Source organism: Grus americana, chromosome 10, assembly GCF_028858705.1.
Source record: "Grus americana isolate bGruAme1 chromosome 10, bGruAme1.mat, whole genome shotgun sequence".
NCBI lineage: Eukaryota > Metazoa > Chordata > Aves > Gruiformes > Gruidae > Grus > Grus americana.
The window spans coordinates 5,672,900-5,699,472 of NC_072861.1; the positions used below are offsets into that span (position 1 = coordinate 5,672,900).

Here is a 26,573-nt window from a genome sequence, read left to right on the forward strand (position 1 = left end):
GTGAAGGCCAAGGGGAGGGAGCATTCCCCTCAGGGACCTGGCAGGACATGACAGCCCACTGCAGGAGTGGGTAATGATGCTGGTAAGATGGTGGTGGCTGGGGTGGAACCAACCCAGCTGGCTGAGCAGTCAGCAGGAAAACAACTCAAAGAACTGGGACTTTGAGAAGACAAGAGAAGACGAACAGGAAAGAGAGTAAACCTAGGAGAAGAGGCAAAGCAACAGAGATCTGGGAGGTACCGTAGCTGCACTGGTCAAGGTAAGAAAACAAACAATAGCAGCAGTTTCTCAAGCAGCAAAACCAGTTTACTGGTTTTGAGGATTAAATATCCTAGGTCAATAGAAAATATGTATTTTTTAAAATGTGTGTTTTCTGAAAGATAAGTTCTAAAACAAGCTATTTCAAAGGAACAATATTAACCGTAGCATGATTCCTACCATAGCAGGAAGCATCCAGATCTTTCCTGGAGCAGAAGTTTCCCAAGTTCTCTCTGAAGGAGGTTGGAAGAGGGCAATAGTTGGTCAAAGTGCTGGGGGTGGGTGGGGAGAGGCAGCCTGGGTAAAGTCACTTAGAGTCAGACATAATCTGATGAACACTGCTTGTTAGCAATGAATGCCTGCAGGTAATATGAATTCATTTAAGAATTTCTCAAATTCAAATTATGGAAGAAAGTGAAGGAAAAATGATTAGTTTATGGCTGCCAGTATTTCTTGAATTTTACCCTCTACTATGTTAAACAAATGATATAATATTGCTGGTGCCTTATTTTCAACTTCCTGTTTCTAAGCTTATTGGCACTTCCTTATGCCATGAAAAGGTAAAATTAATTTACTGAGAGATTATAGAGCAGTTAGCTTATGTTGGTTTAGGCAGTGATTCAGCTTGTGTCTGACATTAAAGATCAATCTCTACTTCCTCTTGACTTGTGTGTAAGTGCAAAAAACTTTCCAGTGCCACACACGTAAGCTAAGGAGCCTTACAGATAAAGCAAGCAAATAAGAGTGCTACTCTTTAAAAAGTTGTATCATGCTTCAAAACAGCAGCTACCAGTCTAACCTTGTGACTGCTGAGCGTTAGGATTCCTGTTCTGTGCTTCCGTGTCCTGTGTTGCCAAATACGAGGATGGGGTGTCTTTCTTGCAGTGGCCCTAATAAACTGGTCAGTCATAAAGCTTGATATTCAGGTAGAAATAGATGTGAATGTTCATCAGGTATTTGCTTTGGGTTTGGTTGTTTTGTTGGTTTTTTTCCTTTCCCCTCAACATTTGCTATAAGAGAGCAGATTTTGCTTTTTCCATCTAGTGTCAATCTGTCTGCATGTGACAGAGCACCAACAGGTTTTTTTTCCTTGCTTGTATGCAGAGTATGAACCGTCATTCAGAGAAAGACATCTCATCAGGCAGCCTCTCCGTGCTGGTGTTTTTGGCATGCTGGAGGTGCCCTCTTCCTCCTCTATGTCATTTGGCTTTGGCAACTCTTAGTGCATACAAAGAGATGCTGCAAGCAGGATATACACACCTTCAAGGTATAAAGCAATTATTTGTTGCCTTATGCACATATTTGATAGGTGGGACTACCAAGTTCCCAGGCTAAGGAGAGCTGGCAGTGAGGGGGCGGGGGGACTGTGAGCCTCCTGTGTTCCCAGGGACAGGCTCACCCTCAGAGTTGCTGAGTTGCCATCTTTGATTGCCTGGTTTTTCCTTAGGGCTTTATGCCTTTCCAGGAAGTGACCTTCACCATCTCAACAATCTTGCCTCTGCCTGTGACTTTTGTCTTTCTTATTTTGTCCTGCTCCAGCTGACATACTGCCTCACAGCTCTTTCTCACAATTTAGCAATTTTCTCAAAAGCCCGAGTGAGGATTATGCTGCTGTGCTGTGCAAAACAGAGCCTGAGATTATGGCAAGCAGAGCCAAGAGGAGGAGGGTGACAGTGGAGGCACTGCTGTGAAGTCTGCATTTCCATGGCTGTGTCCTGAGCAGGTCGGTCTGGGAAATCTGGCACTACCCCCCCCCCCCCCGCCCCCCCCCGACACTGGTGTGCTGGCACAGAGCTAAGAGCCCATAGCTTGGCTTAGGTATGAGTGCACAGAGACCATTTTGGAGCATCATTAGTGATGGCCAAAATTAATTATCTCAATTGTCTAATAGTGAGGCTGTCCTATTTATCAAGGTCTAAAAAAACCTCCGGTGCTGGACAGTTTCTGTTTGGTTTAGCAAAAGAGTTAATTATAACTATCTTCCAGGAAAATGCACATCCAGCATTCCTGATGCAGCACAGAACAAAAAGTTTCCATGGCTAAGCACTGCAACTTAGGGACAAACCTGAGCTCACAGTGAAGAAAAGGCAATCAGAGGATGTTACAAATCTGTTGGGTATTGATAAGTATGTAAGAAGAGTCTATGCCAAGTATTTCAAACTCTAGTTTTATGTTGTAAAAACTGATAAGTCTTGTGGGGTGTTTTGGAGGGTTTTTTTGTTTTGTTTTGTGTGTTGTTTTTTTGTTGTTGTTTGTGGCTTGTTTTGGTTTTTTTTAATGCTAAGTATATCAGCACTGAAATCCTATGAATTGAAATGCTATGCTTGGAGTGAGGGCAGTTGAGGTAATATCATCTCATAAAATCTGAATGGTGACCATGAAATGATAACAGATGTGAGACTGAGAAACTCAAACTGCTGGGACATATTAAGTAAATGCCATGCTGGGACACCGGGCAGAATAATTGCTTCGTTCTTCAAGTAGCCAGAGACCTACAGCATGAGAAGTCAGTCCTGGCATACTCCTGACCAGTGTGTAAGATCCATAACAATGAATGAATAGTTGTGATCTGCAGTAGAGACCCTCATGTGCTCAAACATCAACCTTGTAGGAGGAAAGAACAGATTCACTACAATAATACATAATGGCAGACAAATGAGGAGGCTGGCTAAAAGGAAATTTAATTTAAGCTGTGCAGAGGGCATTAAAAGAACTCTTATCAGAGACTTGGATGTATGTACCCCTATCTAACATGCTTTCAAAAGGATCAAATCACAAAGAAAGTGGTATGGCTAAACAGGAAAGGGAGCCTTGTCAAAGTGAACAAACATCCTCCAGAAAAATCACATTCAAATCAGAAAAACAGAGACAAGAATAAGCTCTGGTTTTCAAATTAACTTCCCCCAAAAAGGAAGACATAAGAACTAATAACCCCCCCCCCCGCAAATGCATCTAAAATAAAAAACCTGTCAGAGGGTCTACAGACTTCATTGAGGAAATGGTATATACAAGATGGCTCATGAAATAAAAGGTTATATCAAAAACGCCTACAAAGGGGTCAGGCTGTATAGTGGAGGAGGAGGTAGAGGAGAGTCCTGCATGGGGTCTTTCTTTACAGGGACTTGGTCAGAGGAACTGTCTCAAATGGTAGTGTCCAGAGGCACTAACTTTTCAAACGTATCCATAAACTGAACTATATGAAATGGTCAGGATCACTCAATTCTCAGTGCTCTGCTGATGGCTGGAAGACTGGACAGCAGATTGCCTGGATTTACCATGTTCCATTTTCTGTCATACCTCATGGCTATTCTGTGCCTGTGCTCTTTGGCCAAAAACAGTTAGCACATCTGGCACTTGTGGTCATCCTTCTATATTGACAACATGTAAAAATATCTTACTTTTACTTCACTTACTCATGCCACTTAAAAATCTTACTCACTGGTTAGTCTAAACACTGCCTCTTTTTAAAGGAACTTGTTCCATTCATAGCAGTTGCACATTTCTTACCAATTGCCAGTGAAGTACAGTTCCTGCCAAGCTTCAGGGTAAGAGGAACGTTAATAAATTGCACTTATGAATTACGTCATGTGCTATACACTTGAATCATTCAGGAAATACTCTCTTTCTTTCATAAAAGCCTTCCCTTTTCCTGGGGAAAAACAAATGAAAACAAACAGTTTTTAATCTTTCTTTGTCACAGAGCAAAACTTTTTAAATTTTTAATTCAAGTTAATTAAAAAGCATGGCAATTTATCTGGTATTTCCAGCTGTAAAAATTGCAAATCAGATTACCAGGTGTACAACACAGACATAATCAATAGAGGAAAAATACATTGGTAAAGAGAAACTGTTCTTCAGAAACACCAGAAATGTAAAAAATTGGAGCTGGGTTGTTGAGTGCTCCCATTTTTGCAGGTTTCTAGGTCTTGTCCTGTTATAAAGCTTGTCCAGAAGCTCACTCTCTGGATAAGTATGCTCCTTATCTTCAACCAGGGTCAATCTCTGCCAGCATTGGCCTCACTAGCTCTTCTCCCTCTATAACATTTGTGATAGCTATGAAGAAAAGCTGTATCCCTATCATCCTTCAGTTTGCTAGGCTAATCAAGCCAAGTTCTGTTCCTCTCCTGTAAGAAGAGGAGACCTGTCCTCTAATCATGCTAGTAGATACATTTTAATTCATCTTTCCTGACAGGGGGTGACATACTCTAATAAAGGCCTCTGGTTTTGAAAGGCCTAACTTGTGTTTCGTGAAAGACCCACAAAGGGCTATTAAATATGAAGGCATAATTTAGTTCTGTGTGCTTTTTCTTATTTTATTATTTTAAATGAGAAAGGTAAATATTAACATCACAGAAGCACATCACATAGGCTCAACTACTGTAAACTTGACATGAACAATATTATAATCAAACCAAAATGACAGTTGAGATTAGATCATGTGTTACCAATTATATTGGCTTAGTTCACCAGTTTATGAAGTCGTAAAGCTAGTACAGCGTGTAATCAAACTGTGTGCCCAACGAAGAGAAGAATTGATATTTGTTAATTTTGCATCAGGTGTTTGAAAGAGGAGTTGTTTCCTTTTGGTAAAGGCCTATCTGTGATAGAGGGCTTTAGCAACCTGGGGACTGCCAGTGCCAGGATTCACTGAACAAAGGACATTGCCTGGAAGAGAGGATAAAGCCTATTTAGCTAGTCTTAAGGAACTACAGAGATCTAAGCAGTTTTCTGCTTCAACACTTTCTCCTGAAAACGTCATTGCAGTTGCAGAACTATTGTTTACCCTCCTTAGTTATTACTTGCCTTTACCCATATGAGCACAAAGCTTGCCAAGGGGTTTGCAAGAAGGTTAATTTCTGGACCAGCCTCAGGACTAACAAAAGTAGGTCAATATGGCCTACTTTCAGACAGCTCTTTTTTGACCTCAATTTAAACAATAGGATTATGAGCTGGGGTTTGCTTTTCAGCTAATTATGGAGTTTCTCTGCAAACCAGTACTGTCTGATCTTCTGCACTGGCTGATAGTCAAGTCAGCTGTGCACTGCGGACACAATCTCTGTGACCCAGTCCTCTTCAAGTGGGAAATCTTTAAACTGTTGTCCTGTTCAGAGCTGATCTTCATCACTCTATGCTAAAGAAGAAAATCTCATAAAGGATCCATCTATCTTTTTTTTTAGGCCAGGTGCTGAGAATCATACAACTGGAAAGTTGGAGGTTTCTTATTATTTCATCTGAGAACATATAATAACATATGTGTCAAATATATTTTTCAAGATAATTCTTCTGCATCCACTTAAGTTTTCCAATCTCTGGGCAATCTGAACACTCATTTTCTCTTATAAGAAAAAAAAAATGTTCTAAGATGTTGGAAGTATATCCTTCTAGGTTGCCATCTCTTGTCTTTACAGTATACAAATGGGTTGTATTTTGGAGTTTGACCTATTTTAGATCATAGTCTAACATTGTATAGTTATATATTCTTAGTGCTTCTTAATTATTCAGTAAAAAGAAGGGTTTTTTTTCAAAATATTTTGTAAGTGAAAATATGTATTTTTACACAGCTTAATAGCATTAACTATGAAAGATAAAAATTGGGAAAAAATTATTTTTCCAATCGCAGCCCGAAAAACTAATTTATGATTGAGCTGACTGATGCCATTATTAATTATAATATGCTTTTATCCTTTCCTGACTACACCAATTCCCAGAAATATTGTAAGTGGTGCTTCTGCACACAGTTTAACTCCCTAGTAAATATACCCATCTGCTCAGTGTTTTCCTTCCTGCATAACTTTTACCTCAGTGGTAAAAGCAGCTGACTGAGGGCATTAGGCAAGAAATACGTCTGTTCCTACAGATTGTCTTCTTATAATCAAATCAAAAATCACATGATGTTAGTTCTATCAGACAATACCTATGTTGCCAAATGCCAGCTGGAGTTCAAGGGTTTGGGTGACAGGAAGCTTCAGTGCCTACTACCTTAAGTTACCTAGGTGCCAAGGAACATTTTTCTTTACTTCTGGAAATCTCTACCTTGGAGAGTGTTTCAAATATAAATGTCTCTTCCCAAAATTCTATGTTCTCAAAGCAAATAAAATTTCATGTGGTTATGGGCCAAATCGTTGTGTCATGGAAATGGTTATGACTCCACTGATTTCAAATATTTTTCTTGTTCTCAAGATAAGTAGTGTCATTTTCAGATTTGACTATTTTAATGACAGAGGTATACATAGAGTGTTCATATGAAGTTGAGGATAGTGGAAGGATCTTTATAAACTCTGTTAGAGACTGGAGGTGGGTTCCAGTAGGATGCTAGCAAAATTCAGCTCAGCAAAGCTACGTATACTCACTGGCTCTGTACTTTGTACATAAAAATCTCAAGCTCCCAGTTTTACCTGTGGGAATTTTCTGATAGCAGCTATCAGTTTCACAGGCCCCACAGCCTCTGCAGGGAAGAAATCTCATTGCAAGCCAGGCAGTTTCAACACCACAGACATGGTTTGCGTGTTACTCTTATGCTGTTATACTAAAATGCTGAATATAGAACCTGGTCTGCTAGTTGCTGTACCGGCAAGTATTTGTTGTGCTCATATCATCTCTCCTCTCATAGAGTGAAAACAGACAAAGTACAGAGAATGTGTGTTATGTGGGCAATTGTACCCTACTTATGTGTTCTCAGCTGCCTTGGTCATCATCGGAGAGCACTGTCTCACCAAGGAGTTTGCCAGCTCACAAGTTGAATTTTGCTGGGAAGCTGTGCATCGCCATGCTGACTCCAGCTTCTCTATAAGAGAGCACAAGACATTTTTCATCAATTCAGGGAATCAGGAGATATCTTCCGTGTTTGTCAGTCCTTGTTTTTTAAAGTGAGGACTGGCTGTTCTATTCTTACTAATTGCTTCCCATTTAATGAGGAATATGCTTTTGAAACAAATGAGTGTCTAATTTAAACCCAGTGTAGATCTTATCCTGTGCATTTTAGAGGACAGAAAATAAAAAAAAAAAAAAAAAAAAGAAATGACAAGGACTGTCTGCTTCTCAGAGTTACAGGAGAAAAGTTTAATGTTGGGACAAAACACGTATCTAGCCAGGACAGAATGTGGTATTATATAAAGGTGAATGAGTTGAATAAAGGCAGGCAGGCTACAAGATGTGCTGGAGATTACCATTTAGAGGTTTCAGCTGGAGCAAAAACATTAAGTTTGGTATTCTAAATTATTTTTAAACTGCGATTAAAACAGAGATTGTTTGAACATGAGAGGTTTTTGATCTAGCAGTGGAATTTAGATTGATCCCTGTGCCCATGCAGTTAACCCATTCATGTGACTGGGATTTGGTATAACGTGTAAGGTAACAGGGCTCTTGATATGTGTTTGTAGTTCAGGATTGCTACTTTGTATTCTTAAAATGCATACACAAAGAGATTTGTCATTCAAACAGTTTGATATGGACAGACTCCTGCAGTACAGCATGTGAGTGCTTAATTTGTGTACATGTTTAATATCTAACAGAGTGCTGCTTTGTTATAGTAACAACAGGGAAAAAATGCATATCATACGGTTCATTGCTGTCAAAAATAAAAAACATAGAAACACGGTAAGCAAAGGCTCTTAATTTCTTTCTCATCTGCCAAGAACAACCCTTCACCTAAAAAAAACCCAATCACCTGTAAATGGTAGTTGCTATGCTACTATTTTTATTAGGTATTATTAAATAGCTTTTACTTCCTTCTGATAAGGGACAGCTTACAATACATACAACAACTTAAAATACAATTTGTATCCATAAGCTTCAGCCTTTCCAAGTCACGTATGCTGACTGTTCAGAGGGTTAATGTTTCATGAGAAAGGCAAACTTATGAAATGAGGCTAAATCTATAAATAGCTTTATTATTGAATGCTGGTGTTTAGGGTTGTGGAATATGCTGAAAATGAAGGGTTTGTGTTTCCCAATATTTTCTACAACTAGTTAACAAATTATGTAGTCTAGGCCAGGTTGTCTTGACTGCTTCCTAAGCAGGATGTAAGAGGCTGTGGGGGCAATTCCCTTTTTACTTCCCTAAGAAATCAGGAAGACTGGGATACAGCTATAACAGCCAAAAAATTGACTTGAATCAGATGCTGCCAAAGAACTTGATTCTTTGGTGTTTGGTTTTTTTTTTTCTTTCTTTCTCTTTGTAGAAACCTTTTTATTCATACAGTAATGAAGGATGAGGAAAAGGAAGTGGCACTAGTTTGTAGACCTGTAACAAATAAGGAGCCCCTTTGCTGAGAAGGGCGAAGGTAGGGAACAGAGCAGTAGGGAATGGTTTCCCTGGGTTTTCTCTGGCCAGGGTGATGTAGTTTGATGCTGAAGGCACATAATAAAGAGGAAACATGACAGCTGGCTTTGCCCCACACCAAGGGACTGACTCCAGTGGTTAATGGAGGGGAGCAGAGGCTGTTGTGTGTATGGTCTTTTTGGGACCACTGAGGCAGAGCTCTGGGAGATGCTGTCATTTGGCACGCTCTTTCTTATAACGACCATTGGGATCAGTGATGAGCACCCAGGTTAGCACTAGTGTATTTGATAATTAGATTCTGTACAGATAGGACATCAATCTGCCTAGACTACATTGTCGTCTAATCCTTCCTGACTGATAAAGTAGCCATTACCGATATTGGTCATACTATCCAGCTTTGGCTTATCTGCAAATTTCCTAAGTACCCAGGTTGTTCTGGAACTTTAGCTCTCCCTACTATTAAATGTTAAGTATAGTGGACATCAACAGCAATCCATGAGGAACACTGTTATTATGAAAAACTATCATTTATGTGATGGATTCTTTTTCCATCTTCACAATTTCTCTTTGAACACAACCTGTTAAAATCTCCCCTTTATCTACTTTATACTCATATGTATTCTTGTCCTATTTTAATGCAATGATTTTAAAGTAATTTAAATATAATCAAACTTTATAATATAATTTATAATTAAGTATAATCAAACTTTAAATAATATTTAAAAAATAGTGATTTGCCACTGGGTACTGTATCAAATGCATTGCTTATATTTACCTAGACTAGCTCTACTGAACTCTTCTGGTCTGTGGAGCTACTTGTCCAGTCAAAGAAAGATAGAAACCGGTAAGACATAATCTACTTTTGATAAATTTATGTTGCAAATTATTCCACTCTGGGGACTCAGGCTTAATTTCTTCGGATATCTACACTGCATCCTCAGCCTAGAGTTTCTTCACTAGCTCCCATCCACTCATATCCTAAGCCAGGGCTATGTTCTAACCTAGGGCCTGCATAGCTTGTAGTGCTGGAGGGTGAACAACGCACCCAAGTAGGACTGAGTTTGCATTTTAATTGATGTGGAGGGGTTGTGAGAGGTAGTGCTGTTAACTACTGTTTGGGGGTTCCTCCTCAACTTTATTCCTGACTAAATCAAACAGATGAGTTAAACAGGAGGAGTAATTTGAACCTAAACCAGAGACAGAGGTGCTCAGCCAGCCAGGCACCAGTCTGTTGCAGGGTATCACCTCCCCTGACAGAGGTAAGATCAAGTGCTATTCCTCCTGCTGGAACTTGCCAGCCACGTAACCTGGGCACCATAGAATGCAATTTGACATAATCTGTGTGAGAGATTCCTTAGAGCTGTTGCCAGTTCTACAGGCATTGTATCTACTTATATCACTTTTACCCTGGCATTTTTGTACTATACTTGTTGTTCTGAGATTCACATTTGAACTGACAGCATAATTAAAAATCATTGCTGCCAGACTTACATTTCTTTTGTTCTGACTCTTTCAATATTCTGTCATGGAGATCACCAGGAACAGCTCATGTCTAGGCTCCTTCTGAAAAGCTGTGATTTCTACTTTTCTATACATGCCACCTTAGGTACCCTAATGTCATTCTGCTGCACATCCCTATCTTAATAAAAATTGAAGTAAGGCTTTCCTTTAGAGTTTGGCCTGTATTTACATTGTCCACAGTCTCCTCCGTATCTGGTTGCCCACTCCTCCAGTCCATGTCCTCTTTTTAAATGATGTCAGCTCTCAGAAGATTTAGCTATTCTACTACAGTTTATAATGTCTGACAGTTCTTGTATAGTGAAACGTTTCCCTTGTTGGCCCCAGGGCAAGGAAACACTGTTCCTGTTCCAGACACATTGTGCTGGCATGTGGCTTGGTCACACTGCAGCTACAGATCCCTGGGTGAGGTCATCAAGCAGTCTCATGAGAGGTGAAGACAGTCTTAACAACATGTGCAGCAATATAAGAAAGTCCACAGGCTTTTGGGAAGCAAAAGACAAAGCATAGCTGGTTAGTTTTACCTGGCACACGCCAACTCCATGACCTGGAAATGAAGTTTTTTTCTCTTCTTGAACATTCCTGACTTTTACAGCAGAACTCTTGCAAAAGATAGTGGAATTGTGTCTGTCTTCAAATTCTTGGAGTTGTTACAATTTTTGCATTCTGCCTTTACACCTACAAATTTGCTGATTATATGGCCTCAGCAGTCAGGAAAAAATTAGTGATTTTAGGTTCATTTGGGTTTAGTTGCATGTCTTTAGGTGTCAGAAAGAGGCAAGAGTTTCAGCAGCTGACCTCAGTACTTTCTGAAGATCACAGGCATTTGAAACCATTTTACAAATATTCATGTGGAATTGAGTGATTTTATTAACATGTATACCTGCAAGACAAGAATATATCATATCCCTTTTGCAAATGAAAACTGTTGTACCATGTCACACACATTTTTTCTTCTGTAATCATTCACTGAAGGATGCTCTTATGTTCTATGGAAAAATGAAAAGTGGTGACAGCTTAATACCATGACACTCTAGTCCTGCTTTCCGTTTTGGCACAGTTATATTACGGCATTGAAAAACTTTGGATTTAGCACAATCCGAGTGTTAAACTTGACATCCACAACAATTTTATGAACTTTCACTATTAAAGTTTCCAGTGGAAATGAAGTCTAGATTTGACTAAAGCAGTGTCAATATTTATATCGATCTGCTATTTGGGTGGTGAAAGTGCAGGACTGTTGCCTTGCTTATGGGGTAAAAAAGTTGCAATTCTTGGCTACAACTTTAAGTATCTGAATGTCAGAAGAAGCCAAAGAATACCAAGTTGTAGAGAAGAGGGGAAGGCCAAATATAAGAGTGAAAGTTGAGGCAGGCTTTTGCTCTTAAAATCAGGCTTGAGCTGCTCAGTATCCCCTATCAGTTGAGAAGAACTAAAAAATAAAGGCACAGGCAGATACTATGGAGCACCAGGAGCAACTAATATGGAAACCTTCTTTTTCTTGAATGGAAATTTTTTTTTTTTGATTTTTCTTTCTTCCCCCCCCCCGCCCTTCTTTTCTCCTATCCCTCCTTGTCCCTCTTGCTTGCCTGTCCTTCCTTCCCTGTTGTTAGAACTAGATCATCACATAGAAATATGGGAGGATCAGCTCATATCCTTCCCCTTTTCATGTAGAATGACCTAACTGAATTTATCATGTTGCGTAACTAGCACTTTTTGTTGCTGTTGGCTTCTGCTTGCAGAATTTGAAGACATTTTGGTGAAATTGTGCCCCTTTACACAATGAGAAATATCAAATGCAGAGTCTTGGTAGGTCTATAAATCCCCTCTGTCTCCAAAACCAGACAAGCTTTCCAGTAAACAGTCCCTTTTTAGGAGCATTATAATGGCTAGGCTCAGTGTATTTTCATAATCAAGTCATCAAGGGCTACATTTTCAAAATTTTTGGGGACATTTCAACAAACGGGTATCTGAGCCCAAATTTCTACTTGATTAGTTAACATAATAAAGTAATAGGATCAAAGAAGTTACCTGCATTGTTATAAACATGGATACAATCAATGTATGGTATTAAAAATAGCTTTGCTGAATGAAACTGTAGAAGCAAAATCTTCTAGTAGTGTCTTTAATTTAACAATCTAGCAGTCTCTGACTAGCAACTTGTATTATCACATCGGACTTTCTGCTATTGCTCTAAATGCTTAATACCCGTTCTTTCCTTATGGTAACTATATTCTTAACTACTTATATATCATCGCTCTTTTCCAGCTCTATTCCTGCAGGAAAAACCTTCCTTTAGCAAATTCACCAGACCTGATGCCTTGCTAAGACTGTACAGGCATCACGTCAGCACACTCCTACGGTACAGGGAGAAAACTACCCCCCAGGGAAAGGTGCGTCCTTGCAGCCTGGGACAGAGGGAAATTACCTGTTACTGTACCTAATTACAAGTGGTGACTAATGGTGTGGAGGGAAGTGGAATTCAGCATTGGATAACTGAGACACATCTCCACATCTGATTTTTAGAGTTAGTGAATTTGAACAAAATAGTAAATAAATAGAATCTAAACCCAAATAATATCTAACTAGTGAAGTTAATTATGGATGGAATGAAGTGAAGTTTCAAGTGGATATAAGGAGAACTTCCACAGTGAGAGTGGTCGACACTGGAACAGGTAGCTCAGAGGCACTGTGCAATCTCTGACCCTGGTGACTTTTGAAACTGGACTCGACAAGGCCTGAAGAAACCTTATTTCACTTTGAAGTTAGTCCCGCACTGAGCAGGAAGTAAGACTAGATGTTTCCAGAGATCCTTTCCAACCTGTAATCATTCTGTGAATCTAAGTTTCCTTTGAATAGGTAAAGTGAAATGGTGAGGGTTACTTGACAGGTTTCTCTTAGCACATAGAGGAATATATATAAGTTTTTCTCGTGACACTAATTTGATTGTCACTATCAAAAAATTGCAGCAATAATTTAATTACTGTTGATTGCCATGCTAATTTTTAAAAAGCCTTTTAGAATGAAATGAAAAATATAAAAAATTCAATTAATTTCTATTGCCAATGAACAATTTTTTTTAGATAGTGCCTAATTCTAGTTCTTTTGGAGTCTGCTTCTGGAAGGAGATCCTTTTCCAACTTATATAATTTGAAAGGAACACAGAGGTAAGCCTCCAGGTAGCCTTACTGTGAGACTCTTATTTTGTGTTGTGATGATGGACAACTCTCAAATTCTGTTGCAGAAAATAAGAAGGTAAGAACATATTTTCCTGATAGTGCACAGACTCAGTTGCTTCTCTGCAGAATGCATTGCCTGCTACAGGAACGTGCTGCAAGTCCCACCTTAGCCTTGTTCCCAATGATTTATCATGTCTGGAAGTTCCAAGCCAGGGCTTGCCACTTGACGTGGGTTTTATTAAAGGTTGGTTTGCTTTTCTTTTCCTTGGACTTTATAAAACAGTATTGATATATCTACACCAATGGTCAGAGTACAGTGAAACAATTAGGGCCTTGTGGTGGAACTACTCATTTTTAGGTTAATAGCAAGTGCTTTGACCTAGATGCCTGTTACTCATGTTAACTGTATACGGCACATAGGTTTGTGGGTTTTTTGGGGTTTTTTTTTGGTGATAAATGTAATTCATACTGTGCAACAAAATATGAAAAAGTCAGAATTTCCAAAATTTGACATTTGCGTACATTACAGATGATGAAATATGCACAGAAAGCAAATGTTAGAAAATGAACGTGGGGTTTTCAGTGGAAGGAACTGAGCCCCACATGGCAATCATTTCAGACTGTGATACAGTTTATGAAAACTTGTGATCCCTTGAACTGTTGTTTTAGGTATTTCCCAAGTGTACTCATGCTACATCTGATAATACTGGTACCACAGCTATCGAGTACATGCCATCTGGATATGAGGAGTCCCTACTTTATAGAAAAGGGATTTCTCATTAGCTCTTCAGACATTATGTTATAGACACTTTTATGTGTCTTGAAAGCCTTTTCTGAAGTCTTGCAAATGTTGCAAAGCTCCACTCCCCTACAATTCAGGAACATACAAGAAAGGGGTTTGTATTGCTTTGTGTTTTTTGGATAACGTGAAATGAATAAAAGTTACACACTGCATTTGTTTTTTCCTGACTCTTCGATCCTAATTGATGTATATTTTTGTCTTACACATTTTGGTAAACATCAAGATGTCTGAGCCACAACTTGCTGAGAAGAATATTGTGACACAGAAAATGCTGGAAATAATTCTTAACACGTGTTGATTTTGTATATTGTACCTATATTGATTCTAACAGAGTTAATACAGTTTTAAACTTATACGAGAGACAAAGGAATCACACATGTCGTTTGTTTTGTTATGTAATGTACATGCATTGCCATGAGACACAAATATTGCTAAGAAGGAACATTTGAAGACAATAGCTCTTTGGAATAATACTTGCTGTTTAACATTTCTTTTGGAAGCAGTTAGCCCATCTTTATTCAGAGATTTTTTTAATTTTTCTTTCCCAGAGTTCTTCCTGTGATTAAAGTGGTGGCTTTGCTAGGTGACCTCCTGGCTGACTGCAGTTGGCATAATGCATTCGCAAATAAGGTACCCTATACTAATGTTTTCAGCCTCCACTAAGATTTTGAAAATTGTAGGGCATCTTATAACTAGATACTGTAAAAAGTAGGTGACAGTAAACATTTTGTATTTCCTGTTCCTTAGATTTTTTTGTGTTTGTTTTTTATTTTTACTAAAGGTATCACTGTGTAATTCAGCAATGTCTGGAGTAAGGGTGACTTCTGTGAGAAGAAAGAAACTCTGACTGTTGATATTTTATTTTTTTTGTTCATAGTAAGTGGGACATTTGAATTTTTTTTTTTTTACTATATTATTTAAAGACTGACCTCCATATCTGGGAATTCACTAACTCTGTTAATAAACAGTAATTACGCAAGGTCTTACTGTTCTAAATTATTTCTAAATCAAACTTTGGCTGATAATGAATAAGTGATTGTGCTACCTTTCAGCATCCCATTTCTTCAATATCAGTCAGTACTTCTCCAGAAAAGCCACTCAGAAAATTTATCTTGAACAATTTTATCATTTACAACTTAGTGGGTTTTGCTGGAGGACTGTTCGAACATCCAAGTGAATGTGCAAATGACTGAAATTTTTAGCAAGTGAAATGGCCTGGTTTTGGATTAATAGATATTCACATGTGCTTTCACAATGAATAAGTTCAAGTTCTTATCAAGTGACTGAAATTACACTTATAATTTAAAAGCAAATGTGTTTGGTCCAGACTAGACTATTATTGCTTCCTTCCCCACTCAAAGGCAACATATTAATTAGAACAAATGCATTTTAATTTCAACCAATTTTCTTAGATAGCTAGTGGCTTTTTCATCTTCACAGCACATCACTGAAGAAAAATAGCTATGAGTCTCAGAAATACCACCAAATAAAGCCCTCAATGAAAAATTAAGTTAGATTCTTCTTATGATAGAACTTAGCTGTTTTTTGAAGATTCCTTGGCTCAGGATAAAAGATAGCAATGTAATTTATATTTCAAATCTCAGTTGGTATGACATGCATGTGTTCGATACTGATCAGATAGACTAAGCCTCTTGGCTTAGAAATTTCATGCAGAAATGCAGATTCTAATTAATAAATCTCGTAGATGCAGATAAGGTGCAGTAGGTAAAGGAAATGATTCTTGAAATCCACCTGTCATAGTCAGATTGTCTGTGGAGCTATTCTCATTTGTGGATACAGCATTATTTCTTATCATGTGGTATCTATACTACGTTTTTTGTAATCACATGAAATCTATGAACAGCTTTGGGTCTAGGCTTTTAACAAAGAACAGTCAGTGGGAATGCCATTTTTTATCTAGATTTCTCTAAAAACTTGTTCACAGTAGGCAGTGAGGACAATTTTCTGCAAGGTTTGTCTTGGAGGATAATGGGAAAGGGTGCACATGTATTTGTTTAGAAAGATGTGGCATTTTTATAGGGGAAAAATATAATCGTTGTGTTAGAATTTAGACAACATATCGGGCTTAAAAACTGGGGTTTCTCCAGATGATTGAAGTTATTTTTGTGAATAAACTTTCTCCCTTTGTAAAATGGCTGTGCCTTGGTGTTAGTAGTTGAAATTAACACTGGCGTCATACACTGACACTCTTCCATTTGCGTACCACTTAGTTCTTACATACTGATGCCTGAGAAGTCTTTTCTATTTTATTCTTCCATCACAGAGAGAGAGAGGACACACACTGAAACAGTATCACGGCTCTTTGCAGCTGTGAGTTCTTCAAGGCTCTCCACTGAGAGCTGAGAGTCTCCAGCTGTCACAGGGGAAAAGGGAAAGCGAATTGCTATGTGTTGGCATCTTCTTAGTGCTTCAGACATCTTAATATATCCTAAACTGCTGGGTTTACTTATTGCTAACATAATTGAGGTAAGTGTTGCAAAAATGTCTAAGGGTGATCTTAATAATTACTACTTAGCAGTTTTCTAACTGCTAAGTACTAGCAGTTATTCTAACTATTTTGCTACTCTAATTCTTGTAACGTGAGTGCTTATTTTAGTATTTGACATAATTGTTGAGACATCTTTTGTTTTCCTTTATTTTCTCCAAATGCATTCAGCATTCCTGAAATCTCCTGTGGACTACTTAGAAACAAGCTTAAAAACAGTGAAAAATGAAGTTACTACAAAAATTTTAAATGGAAAAGTAAATAAAAATTAAACCCAATATCAAATGCTAATATTTCTGCAGAATACTGAACTTTTCTTTACAAAAGGCAATATGGCAAAATCCTCAACACTTATCTCTTCCACCTGTTAAGTCCAAAAGTATGTGCCTTAAATATATAGTTACTTCTGAGAGTGTAACAAACAAAAATTGCAGCAAGGGAAATTCTCAATAGCTAAAAGGAATAAAACACCCCTCATAATCAGAGTGGGTAAGGAACAGGTTGCTCAGAGAGGCTGTGGCATAACCAGTTTCAGAGATTTTCAAAACTTGTCCAAACATGGCTCTTGGCAACCTGATCTAACCAGTCACAAAGTCCTCTCATGTCTGTAGGCTTTGTGATGAGAGTTGATGACACATTATCTGGCTGATTTCCCAACTGCTAATAGGCATACACTCTGTTTAGTGAGGTATAGTGGATGAAATTTACCATCTGTTCACTTGCCAGCAGTCAGACAGTAGGAGCTGGAAATTTTGTAATATTAATGCAGTAAAATAGGAGAAGAAAGCTTGGTTATTGAGCTATCAATCCGTGTACCCACCTCAGATTAGCATTAGAATTGCTGTGCCTATTATTTATTTATGCGTGCAAGATTGTGTAACAGGCAACACTAAACAAGTATTTGTTGTTGCAATGTGTATTTCTGTTCGTAAAACTGAAGCTTTAACTGATTCTTTCAATGCAGATTTCCTGGGTTTTTTAGGCTTCATTTTTGGTAAAGGCTTCCCTAAGAGGTTTCAGCAAATCTTGCCACATAAATAGCAAAACCACAAAGTTAAGTGTTACAGTGTCGTATTTATGTTTTCTTTTTAGTAAATTATTAAGCAGTGATGGAGCCCTCAAATCCTCTTACTTAATGAAGCGCTTCAATAATACGCAAGGAACCTCTATACATCAACCAGAACATGTTGGGGTTTTTTACTTTCAGCTGAGTGAAAGTACTGATTCCATTCATATTTATCAAACCAGTCATGTCTATTCAATGTTGGTATTTAAAAAAAATGTGTAGAATGCATGGGTTTTCCCCTAAGGCGAATTAACATTATCTGTGTATTCAATGAATGGTAAGCAAATACCAAAATTTCTGTTTGTCCTGTGCCTGTTCTTCTTGATACAGAACTCACACGTCATATAATTGAGTATGAGTTTTTTTGGGCGGTTGTTTCCCCTTCCTCTCATTTTGGACTGCTTACCTTTTGAGAACACACAAGGAATGGTACATACCAGAGTTGTGTTAATGTCATTTTTAAGTGGTATCCTATCTACAAGGGAGGCTCAGGAAGACTACCAAAGGATTGTTTGCTAATAAAGGTGCAAAAATATGTATCTTTATTTTCAAGTAATATCTCAGTACTTAGAGTACACGTGGTTGATAAAATGCCTATTAAAACTGCAGCCTTCACAGTTTTTCCATTCTTAATTCTGTTCCATTTTCCTTTTATTTTTTATAATCTATGTAGGTTTTACTGAAACAGGATATATGACACAGACATGGCTTGCTGGGGTTCTTTTCCAGGTGAAACCACATTATTTTGGGAGTAAGTTTTTGATCCACTATGTCATATATTTATGTTAGGAAAGCATGTTTGTAAAGAGCAGTAGAAATTTCATTTACTCAAATGCATGCTATAACAAACAAGATGATTTTAAAAATTCACAGAGTTCTTCAAGTTCTTTAGGTAAATACCTTAGTCAATTAGGAAATTATTTAACCACATACCAGCTATTTCCTTATGTTTTCCAACACCCTTTATAGCTGTGATTAACTTTTCTTTCTTGCTTGCTGTGCAGAAATTGTTATGACCGTTATGAAAAGCGAAGTAGAAAATAGATATATTATCCTGGCTATATTGTATAATTGCTACAGAGAACATTCAATGCCATTGATTTGCAGGATTGGTCTTATATTTACATACACTAAGAGCATGAGGTGCCACTGATTAGCCAGTACTTTTGCTCAAACCTTAGTTATTCAGCTGTGGTTCATATATACAAAAGCATAGTAAGCTAAAGTCTTTTAAAATTTTATTTAAAAACCATAACAAATGAAAATTTGTTACCTAACCGAAGGGTAGCAGGAGCTCTATTCACCATTTCCTGTCATGTTTTCTTGCATTGCCACTTCCCTATGATACGAATGGCTTTGAACTGCCAACACTGCAGAAAAAGAAGTAAACAAGTAAAATATAAGTTGCCATTTTCTATAGTTTTGCTCATTAGCAATTTGTCATCCTATCTGAAGCTAAATAGACCGTAAAATCAGAATTCACTAATTTTCGACTAAAACTATCTCCTCTACTTCAAACACTAGGATATGCAGAAATCAATTAAGTGGCATTAAGGCATTATGGAAAACAAGTTATATTAACATGTTACTTAAGGTTGAAAAAATTGTCAGGAATTAATTTGACTTTTGGAAAACAAGAAAAATTGGCATGAAATATGGCTCGTTCAATAAAATTAATGTTTCGTCACTCAGGTATTGCAGGAAACACTTCTGTAAGAGAGTTGCTTTATTCTAGGAGTCAGTGTAACCTCTTCTTGTAATGGCAAGAAAGAAACATTCCAATGTAAGTTTGTATCTGTGGCAAACATTACTACTAAGTCAGTAGCTAGGCCTTACATCGGATACAGTTAGATGTGTAGAGACATTGGCTGTAGAGATACACACAATTGTAGTGGTCTTCGGGGGGTAACAGTTCTTATCGCATGGTGAGACATAAGAGTTTCAGGTTGATGATTTTGGTTTTCAGCTCTGACTTAAAACTGTAAAAACTTTTCATAATAGCTGGTCTCTTCTTACTCCATTGTTCCCATTTACTGAGTGTGCTCAACTGGCAATAAACAACTCCTGTCTTCCAGGAAACAACCTGGCATTACTCCTTGGTATGTTGAATTCTGCAGTCACACAGAAGTTGTGTGGGTTGGTAACTGGCTTCACAATTCCCTTCTACCCCTTCCCTCCCTAACTTAATGATTTGTTAGAGAAGCTCTAGTCAATGCTGGGGTTTTATATAGCTTCATTTAACATCATTTAAAGCATGCCTCATTCTTCCATAGTTTTAGATTATTTCACTGCTGTCCACAAATAAAAACCCTGTAATCTCATCTGTTAAAGTACTCATGTCAGAATCACAATGTGTTTAGTTTGAAGGTGCAGAGACAGACTTAATGGTCCTTGAAATCACCTCTGGGTTGCCACAGTTTTCATAAAGAACAAAAACTCAGCGTAAAACAAATTTATCCACATTCAGGCATAGACCAGCTTTGCCAAAGGGCTAGAATGCACCATGCTCAGATGATTTTGAGCAATAGTGTGACTATTAATAAAGCACCTGATAGTACTTGTGCAAGAACTGCCACAGTGGTGGGAGGGAAAAGGCTTCCAGCGTGCATTGATACATCATAGCCATTACTAGTGGCTGCTTATAGAAGAGCGCAAGGAGAGACTTTCCACTGAACAACCTCCCTTCCATTTCTGTGCTTCTCCCGCATTCAGTAATATGACTTCCCCAGTCAAACCTGCATCTGGACCATCATGTTTAACAGCCACTGCAGGCCTTAACTTTGGGCTTGTGGCACAAGGATCTGACTTATCCATTGAATATTTGATGTTAAAAATGCTTGCAGGAAAGGTAGTCATAAATATGTATGTATGTATGTATATGTATAGTAATGGGGTATAGGTGTGCCATTTGTCTCTTACAATGTGAAAAAAAGGTGCTAGATAATAAATCTTCTTGCGCTGCTTGCATGCTCTGGACTGCACTCTATAGTTTATCACATATTTAACGAACTGAAAATGCATTTGACATCATTACTTGGATGAGAGTGATCTCATGTATGTGTCCACTGTTCAAATAGACTCAAAAGAGATCCAAGCAAGAGCTCTTTGGATTTAGCTCAACTATGGCAAGAAGGAGCTTGCAAGCCTGAAACACAGGCTGTAACAGAACCAGAGGGGTAAGGGTTGCTGATGGTCCTTTCCTGTATCCGTTTAATTAAATCTTCTCCTTAAACTGTCTGTGGTTTTGTAACATCTTCTTGCGCTAAGCTCCATAATGTATTTGTATGCTGTTTAAAGCGATACTTGTCTCACCCTGTTAACAGTCTGACAACGTTCATGTGGTCTTGATGGATTTTCATATATTTTTGAGGTTGAATCCTATTGCTAATATAAATTTCCTTCCTCTGGAACACATTTTTAGAACGAATGTGTCATTTTCAGCTTCAGAGTGCTGCTCTTCCATGAATAACGGAGCTCCTATGAGTTCAGAATGACTTTACACAACTGGTTTGAGATTAGTCCCCCTGAGATTTAAACACTTGTTCCAGCGTTGACATCACTACCTGCAGGTTCACTACACAGAGTAGCATGCTCTTCCAGACTTTCTCTGTAGTGCTATTAGTTCTAAAAAAACCCGGGTTTTACAACCGACATTCTTACTCGTGTTGCCCTGCCTGTGAGTTTTCACATCACTTGAACGGCTAGACTAACAGAAATGGTAGTTTTCTTATGAACGGTAGCACAAGACAGGTTCCGCCTAATCCCAGCTGAACCAGCACGAACTGGGGTTCATCTAGGAGGCTGCATTCAGCATGCACATATATCCTAAATAAAGAGCTGAACAGGAAAGATGACACCACGGCATTGAAGCCTAGCGGCTGCATATACAGCTACCAGGCCGTACCTCAGGTGTAGACACAACTTTCGGCGGGAATCGCCTGAGGGGCACTAGGCCGGGCGCCTTCCCCGCCCGCCTCGTGTCAAACCCGCATGCCTTTCCCGGGGCTGGTGAGGCGGCGAGATGGGGTGCCGGTAAGAGACAGGAAGGTTTCCGTGGCTGCGCTCAGCCCACGGCGATCGCCTCGCCCCCGAGGAGCCGGGGGAGCTCTGGCTGCGGCCGCGCCCTGACGGAGGCGCCGCGCGGGGGCGCCACCCACCGCAACGACGGCTTCTCCCGCCGCCACCTCCGTCACGCGCCCGTCTGCCTCCGCGGCCCTGAGGCACCGCCGGCGCTCCCAGCCCGGGGCCCCCCTACCCCGGCCCTTGCCTCGGGAAACGCACCCGCGGGTCGGTCCGTGGCCGAAGACTGCCGCGCAGCCGCTCCCAGCCCTCCCCCCTGCCTGGCACGGCACAGGCCCCTCGTGCCCTACGCGGGCCCGTCGCGAAAAGGCGCGCAGCTCCGCCCGGCCCCGTCAGGCACTGGCTCGCGCCCCGCCCCGTCACCTGACTGCCGGCGACGCGCCCGGCGCTGGTTTACGCCGCGCCTCGCCGCCCCCTCCTCTCTCCTCCCGGTGGGCTGCGCCCGGCGTGTGGTGGGGTCCGCCTCCGCCATGGTGCTGGAGTCGGTGGTGGCGGATCTGCTGAACCGCTTCCTGGGCGACTATGTGGAGAACCTGAACAAGTCTCAGCTCAAGCTGGGCATATGGGGGGGTAAGGAAACCCCTTCCCTCTCCCGCCCTGTCTCCGCAGTGCCGTGGGGCTGCCGCTGTCACCGGGGGCGGGTGCTTTCTCGCGGCGGGAAGCGGGTCTCGTTGGCTGCAGTCCTCCGCGAGGGGTTGGCGGGCTGTGGGACCACTGTTCCCTTTCAGGGGCGGACCGTCTGTGGGTTTGCGGCCCCATGTGAGGAGAGGGTGAGCTGCGGAGCTGCGGCCCTCCGCGAGGGACTGTCGGCCAGTCTGTGGCCGCGGACCTACCCCAGTCTCCTTTCCCGCCGTGAGGGGCGGGCGGTCTGTGGGCTGCGGCCCCCCGTGAGGGGCGGTCAGTCAGTCTGTGGCCTCGGAACCCGCCTCGCTCCCCGTGATGGGCAGTCGGTAGTTCTGCGCCCCTGGCCTGTGACCCTCCCTCCTCGTGAGGACGGTCGGCCGATCGGGTCGGTCTGTGGGGGCTGCGGCTGCCCGCGGTGGCGGCGCCCCCCCGTGGTGGGCTCTCCCTGGCGGTGGGCGGAGGCGCCGGCTGTGAGGTCTGCCTGTGAGGGGAGCTGGAGCGAGGTCCCCGCGCAGTTACAGGCCGGCAGGTTGTGGGGGGAGCAAGAGCAAAGTTAGGGTCTCCCTCCATACGAGGCGGGTGCCTGAGTAGCTTGCCAGCTGCGGCAGTCGCTCCGACAGGCGAGGCGTGGGCGCTCGTCGCTGGCCTCGGAGTGCTCTGAGGCAGGAATCCGTCGGCAAGGACACCCCCCCCCTTTTTTTTTTTTCTTTTTTTTCTTCTTCCTCCTCTTATTTTCGAGAGTATACTGGGTGGAAGCACGAGTGTGCCGTCGGGTCTATCTGCAGCGCGGCGGAGCGTGGGGTTGCTCATGCATCGTTGCCCCAGGAGGAGGGCAGTGCTTGGTTGCAGTACAGCTGATGAGGTGCTTGGGGAGTTATGTTTTTCACCTGATAATTTATTGGTGTAAATTAGGTGTATTAAAAGATGTCACAGTGCAATTTCAGTTTGCTACCCTGTAGGCATGAAAAAAACCCAGTTGAAGTACTGTCTAGAGAAGGCTGGCTATTTTATATGCCTTCTATAAGTAAAGGACGAGACTTTTCTTGTCATCTTAATTTTGCTCTTGCCATGGTGGAAAGTGTATTAACATTTATAAATTATTAATATCTATATTAAAATGGAATATAGCTCTAAGGAACCTGGCATTCAAACACTGAGGTATATTATATGTCCTTTCCTCAGGTATAATTCTGACAGTGCTCCCTTTGGAAACCCTATTATCTTGCCTATGTCAGGAAAAGTTAATGTGTTTGTGACAGCAGGCATGCGTTTCTGTGGCTCTCTGATTAATGATTTTTCTGTTATGTAAAATCTTCAAAAACAAGATAGAATTTTCCTGGTCTACCCTATGTTGATAGAACTGTAATTATCATTCACAACAAAGCGAATAATAAGAAAGATTTCCTGTGATTGTAGGTATATTTAGTAGAGTAGAAACATCCAGATGTCTAAGTTGGTGATATTTCTGTAATCTCTTCCGCCATTAAATTTTGTCTGAATAATCAGTGTTCAATGACTCTTGCAAATTAGACATTTATTGTGCTATTTTGTAACTGGAGTAAGGTTTTCAAATTTTATCCCTGTGTACTTGGGAGAGTTGTACATGTGTTCCTTGTTCCAACTTACGTAATAGTTGAAGTCACTTCTCTTTTTCTTCTAAATAGGTAATGTGGCACTTGACAATTTACAGATAAAGGAGAATGCATTAGTAAGTATTCTAATAATTTTAAAGTTGTTTTTATAGGTCTAAAGATTAAGTCACAGGAGAAAATATTACTTACTGTAGTCTAATGTTACACAGTATGCCTTCTTTACTGGCTATTGGAAGTAAGTCCTTGGTTAACTGCTTCTAATTTTGCTCATGTTACTGGAACAGAGAAAGGAAAGAAGTTATGGTTGAAAAGGTAAGTGTGCTCCTTCAGAAGAGAAAAATAACTTCTGAAAAGTTAGCAGCTGGGTTTTGAAGTAAGTTTCCCAGTGTTTTATGCATGCATATACAACCTTTGAGGCTTGAAATGATAAAACTTTAAATAAGGTATTGGTGTATTTCTGTTACCTTTTTGGTCATCCAGTACAACTTAAAGGATTTAATTTCTGCTGTGACTGCACCTGTATAATTGTATGGGCTGGACTGATGAGCCGAGGCCAACAGTATGAGGTTCAACAAGGCCAAGTGCCAGATCCTGCACTTGGGTCACAACAACCCCCTGCAACGCTACAGGTTTGGGGAAGAGCGGCTGGAAAGCTGCCTGGTAGAAAAGGCACTAAGATGTGTACTTTCTGAAAGTAAATACGGTTATTCAATGCTTCATTCTGTTCCTTTTAAAATAGGAATGACGAGTGAAGGAAAAACAAGAAATAACTTGGATTAAGTACCCATATTCTCATCTGAAAAAAAACTTGGCTGATTTTTATGTTCTTTAATTGAGCTAATGAATGCCTGTACTACTGAGAGAATCTTACTGCAGTCTTTAGTGTGCTTCAAACTTCGCTAGAAAGAACTGTTACTCTTCCATGAATTGAAAACATCTTGGATCTTTGTATGACTTAATCATTGGTTTCTCTTTATTGCTCTGAAGTTTCATATTTAACCTGCCCATTTCATCAATTTCTGATAACTTTGTTGTACTTTAAAACTCTTGATACAAATATCTTTGTAATCTGGTAGTTAAAAAAAGAAGGAAGAATGTGTTATCTACTTTATACATGTCTTTCCTTCTTATGATGACAGCAAGGTTGATTCCAATTCTAGCAATTCTGATTTACAAAAACACAGACTGACCAGGGCTGAAAGACAGGAATGTGATGTGCTCCAACTTTTTCTCTTCTAGTTTGTCTGCTGCTGTCTGGATTACTTATGTTTTCCTCTGAAGGTTTTCCATTAGAAAATAAACCAGTTTTTAATTTCTTTATATAGGTACAGTACTTTTCAAATGTAAGAAAAAAAGTCCTTAGGAAAAAGGGAGACGAGCAAATAGTTACTTTTAGTGTTATGGTTGCCAAGTCAATTTTTTTCCTTAGTCATAGAGCATAGTCATAAAAGAGCATTTCATTAAAAAGGAAGCTTGTCAGACCTCAGTCAAAATTTAGGATTCAACTCATGCAAAATCAACTTAAGAAGATGAGTTTAAGATTTCTAGAATAAAATTGTACAAAATTATTTTACAAATGGATTCTTAGGCACCTTGAAAATGTAACCATTTTTTCCCCAAAATATGTTAGAGAGAGTTTGCTGACGCAAAGTGCTGAAGTGTCATTCTGTGAAATATTTCATCTTTGGGGCTGTTGTTTTGGTTTGTGTGGCTTCAGCTATAAAAATACAGAAGTATAATGGGGCTGTTGCTATTAATGTTCCTTTTTTACTATGTTAAAAACTTGTAGTGGTGATAGTAATGAGTACTTTCCAATTGATTTCTTCAGCTTTATCCTATTTTTCAATCATAATGAAAAATGACTGATGACAAACTATGACCTTATACTCTTTAGCAACCTGTTAGATGCTTCTCATCTTAGATTATTAGCCATTACCATCAAAAAGCTTGAACTCTGAGCTTCTTTACTTGTGAATTTGTATCTAGTATCCAGTTGGTCATAGCTCTTAAAACCTTCAAAGCTAATATTGGCTGTTTCTTCTCAGTTATAGTCTTGGAGGATTTTCAGTAAATCATCTTTTTTTCATGTTAACATCAAACCTCAATGCTCTCATGGTTTTTAATTTATGTTAATATGTTGTCTTTAGTTTCTAGTATTTCCTTAATTCCCCACTCCGTGGAATTTAATATTCTGAAAGCTAATTTTTCAAGGTCAAACTCATGGTCCTATCCTTTCAGTAGGCCAAACTGAGCTAGTGCCCCTTAGAATTCAGCTGTGGGTCATAAATGCAGTATTAAATGGAATGAATTTGGTTGCTGGTACGTGCTTCTGCATGACTGCTCCTGGCTCTATTGAGTAGACATCTTTGTTTACTCTCACAACCTCTTCTTAAGCCTATTCTTACTATTAAAACCAAGGTTTAGAGATCAAACTATTTTAAGCGAGTCTGTTTTCTCTTTCTGTCCTGATATATTTCAATGAAAAATAAAAACTGAGAGGAAAGCTTTCAGTTAAGCTTACTGACCAGATTTTTAACACGCAGCAGCCTGCAGGAAGAAATATTTGGGAGGTACTGAAGAGTTGTTGTCATCAGGAAGAATTTAAAGCATAAGAAAAAATTTCTAGGACTATGTAGTTATAACCAGAAAAGCATTAAAATATTCCAT

At 39.8% G+C, this 26,573-nt stretch overlaps 1 protein-coding gene and 1 long non-coding RNA gene across 5 annotated transcripts in view; one reads left to right on the plus strand and one right to left on the minus strand.

The window, feature by feature from the left end:
• The window catches only part of LOC129210822 (uncharacterized), a 72,159-nt gene extending 50,006 nt beyond the window's left edge, over positions 1-22,153 (minus strand). The window contains exons 1-3 of the long non-coding RNA XR_008578645.1: positions 22,054-22,153; positions 18,884-18,980; positions 3,766-3,907 (exon numbers count right to left, since the gene is read on the minus strand). This is a non-coding gene — a long non-coding RNA (uncharacterized LOC129210822). The remainder of the gene's footprint in view (positions 1-3,765; positions 3,908-18,883; positions 18,981-22,053) is intronic.
• VPS13C (vacuolar protein sorting 13 homolog C) overlaps positions 22,050-26,573 on the plus strand; it is a 100,664-nt gene continuing 96,140 nt past the window's right edge. For 3 of the 4 annotated variants that reach the window (XM_054837112.1, XM_054837113.1, XM_054837114.1), the window contains exons 1-2: positions 22,050-22,260; positions 23,979-24,022. In XM_054837112.1, the coding sequence (XP_054693087.1) occupies positions 22,161-22,260; positions 23,979-24,022 (144 nt within the window). In that variant the 5' untranslated portion in view covers positions 22,050-22,160. The remainder of the gene's footprint in view (positions 22,261-23,978; positions 24,023-26,573) is intronic. The other variant, XM_054837115.1, reaches the window with a different exon arrangement.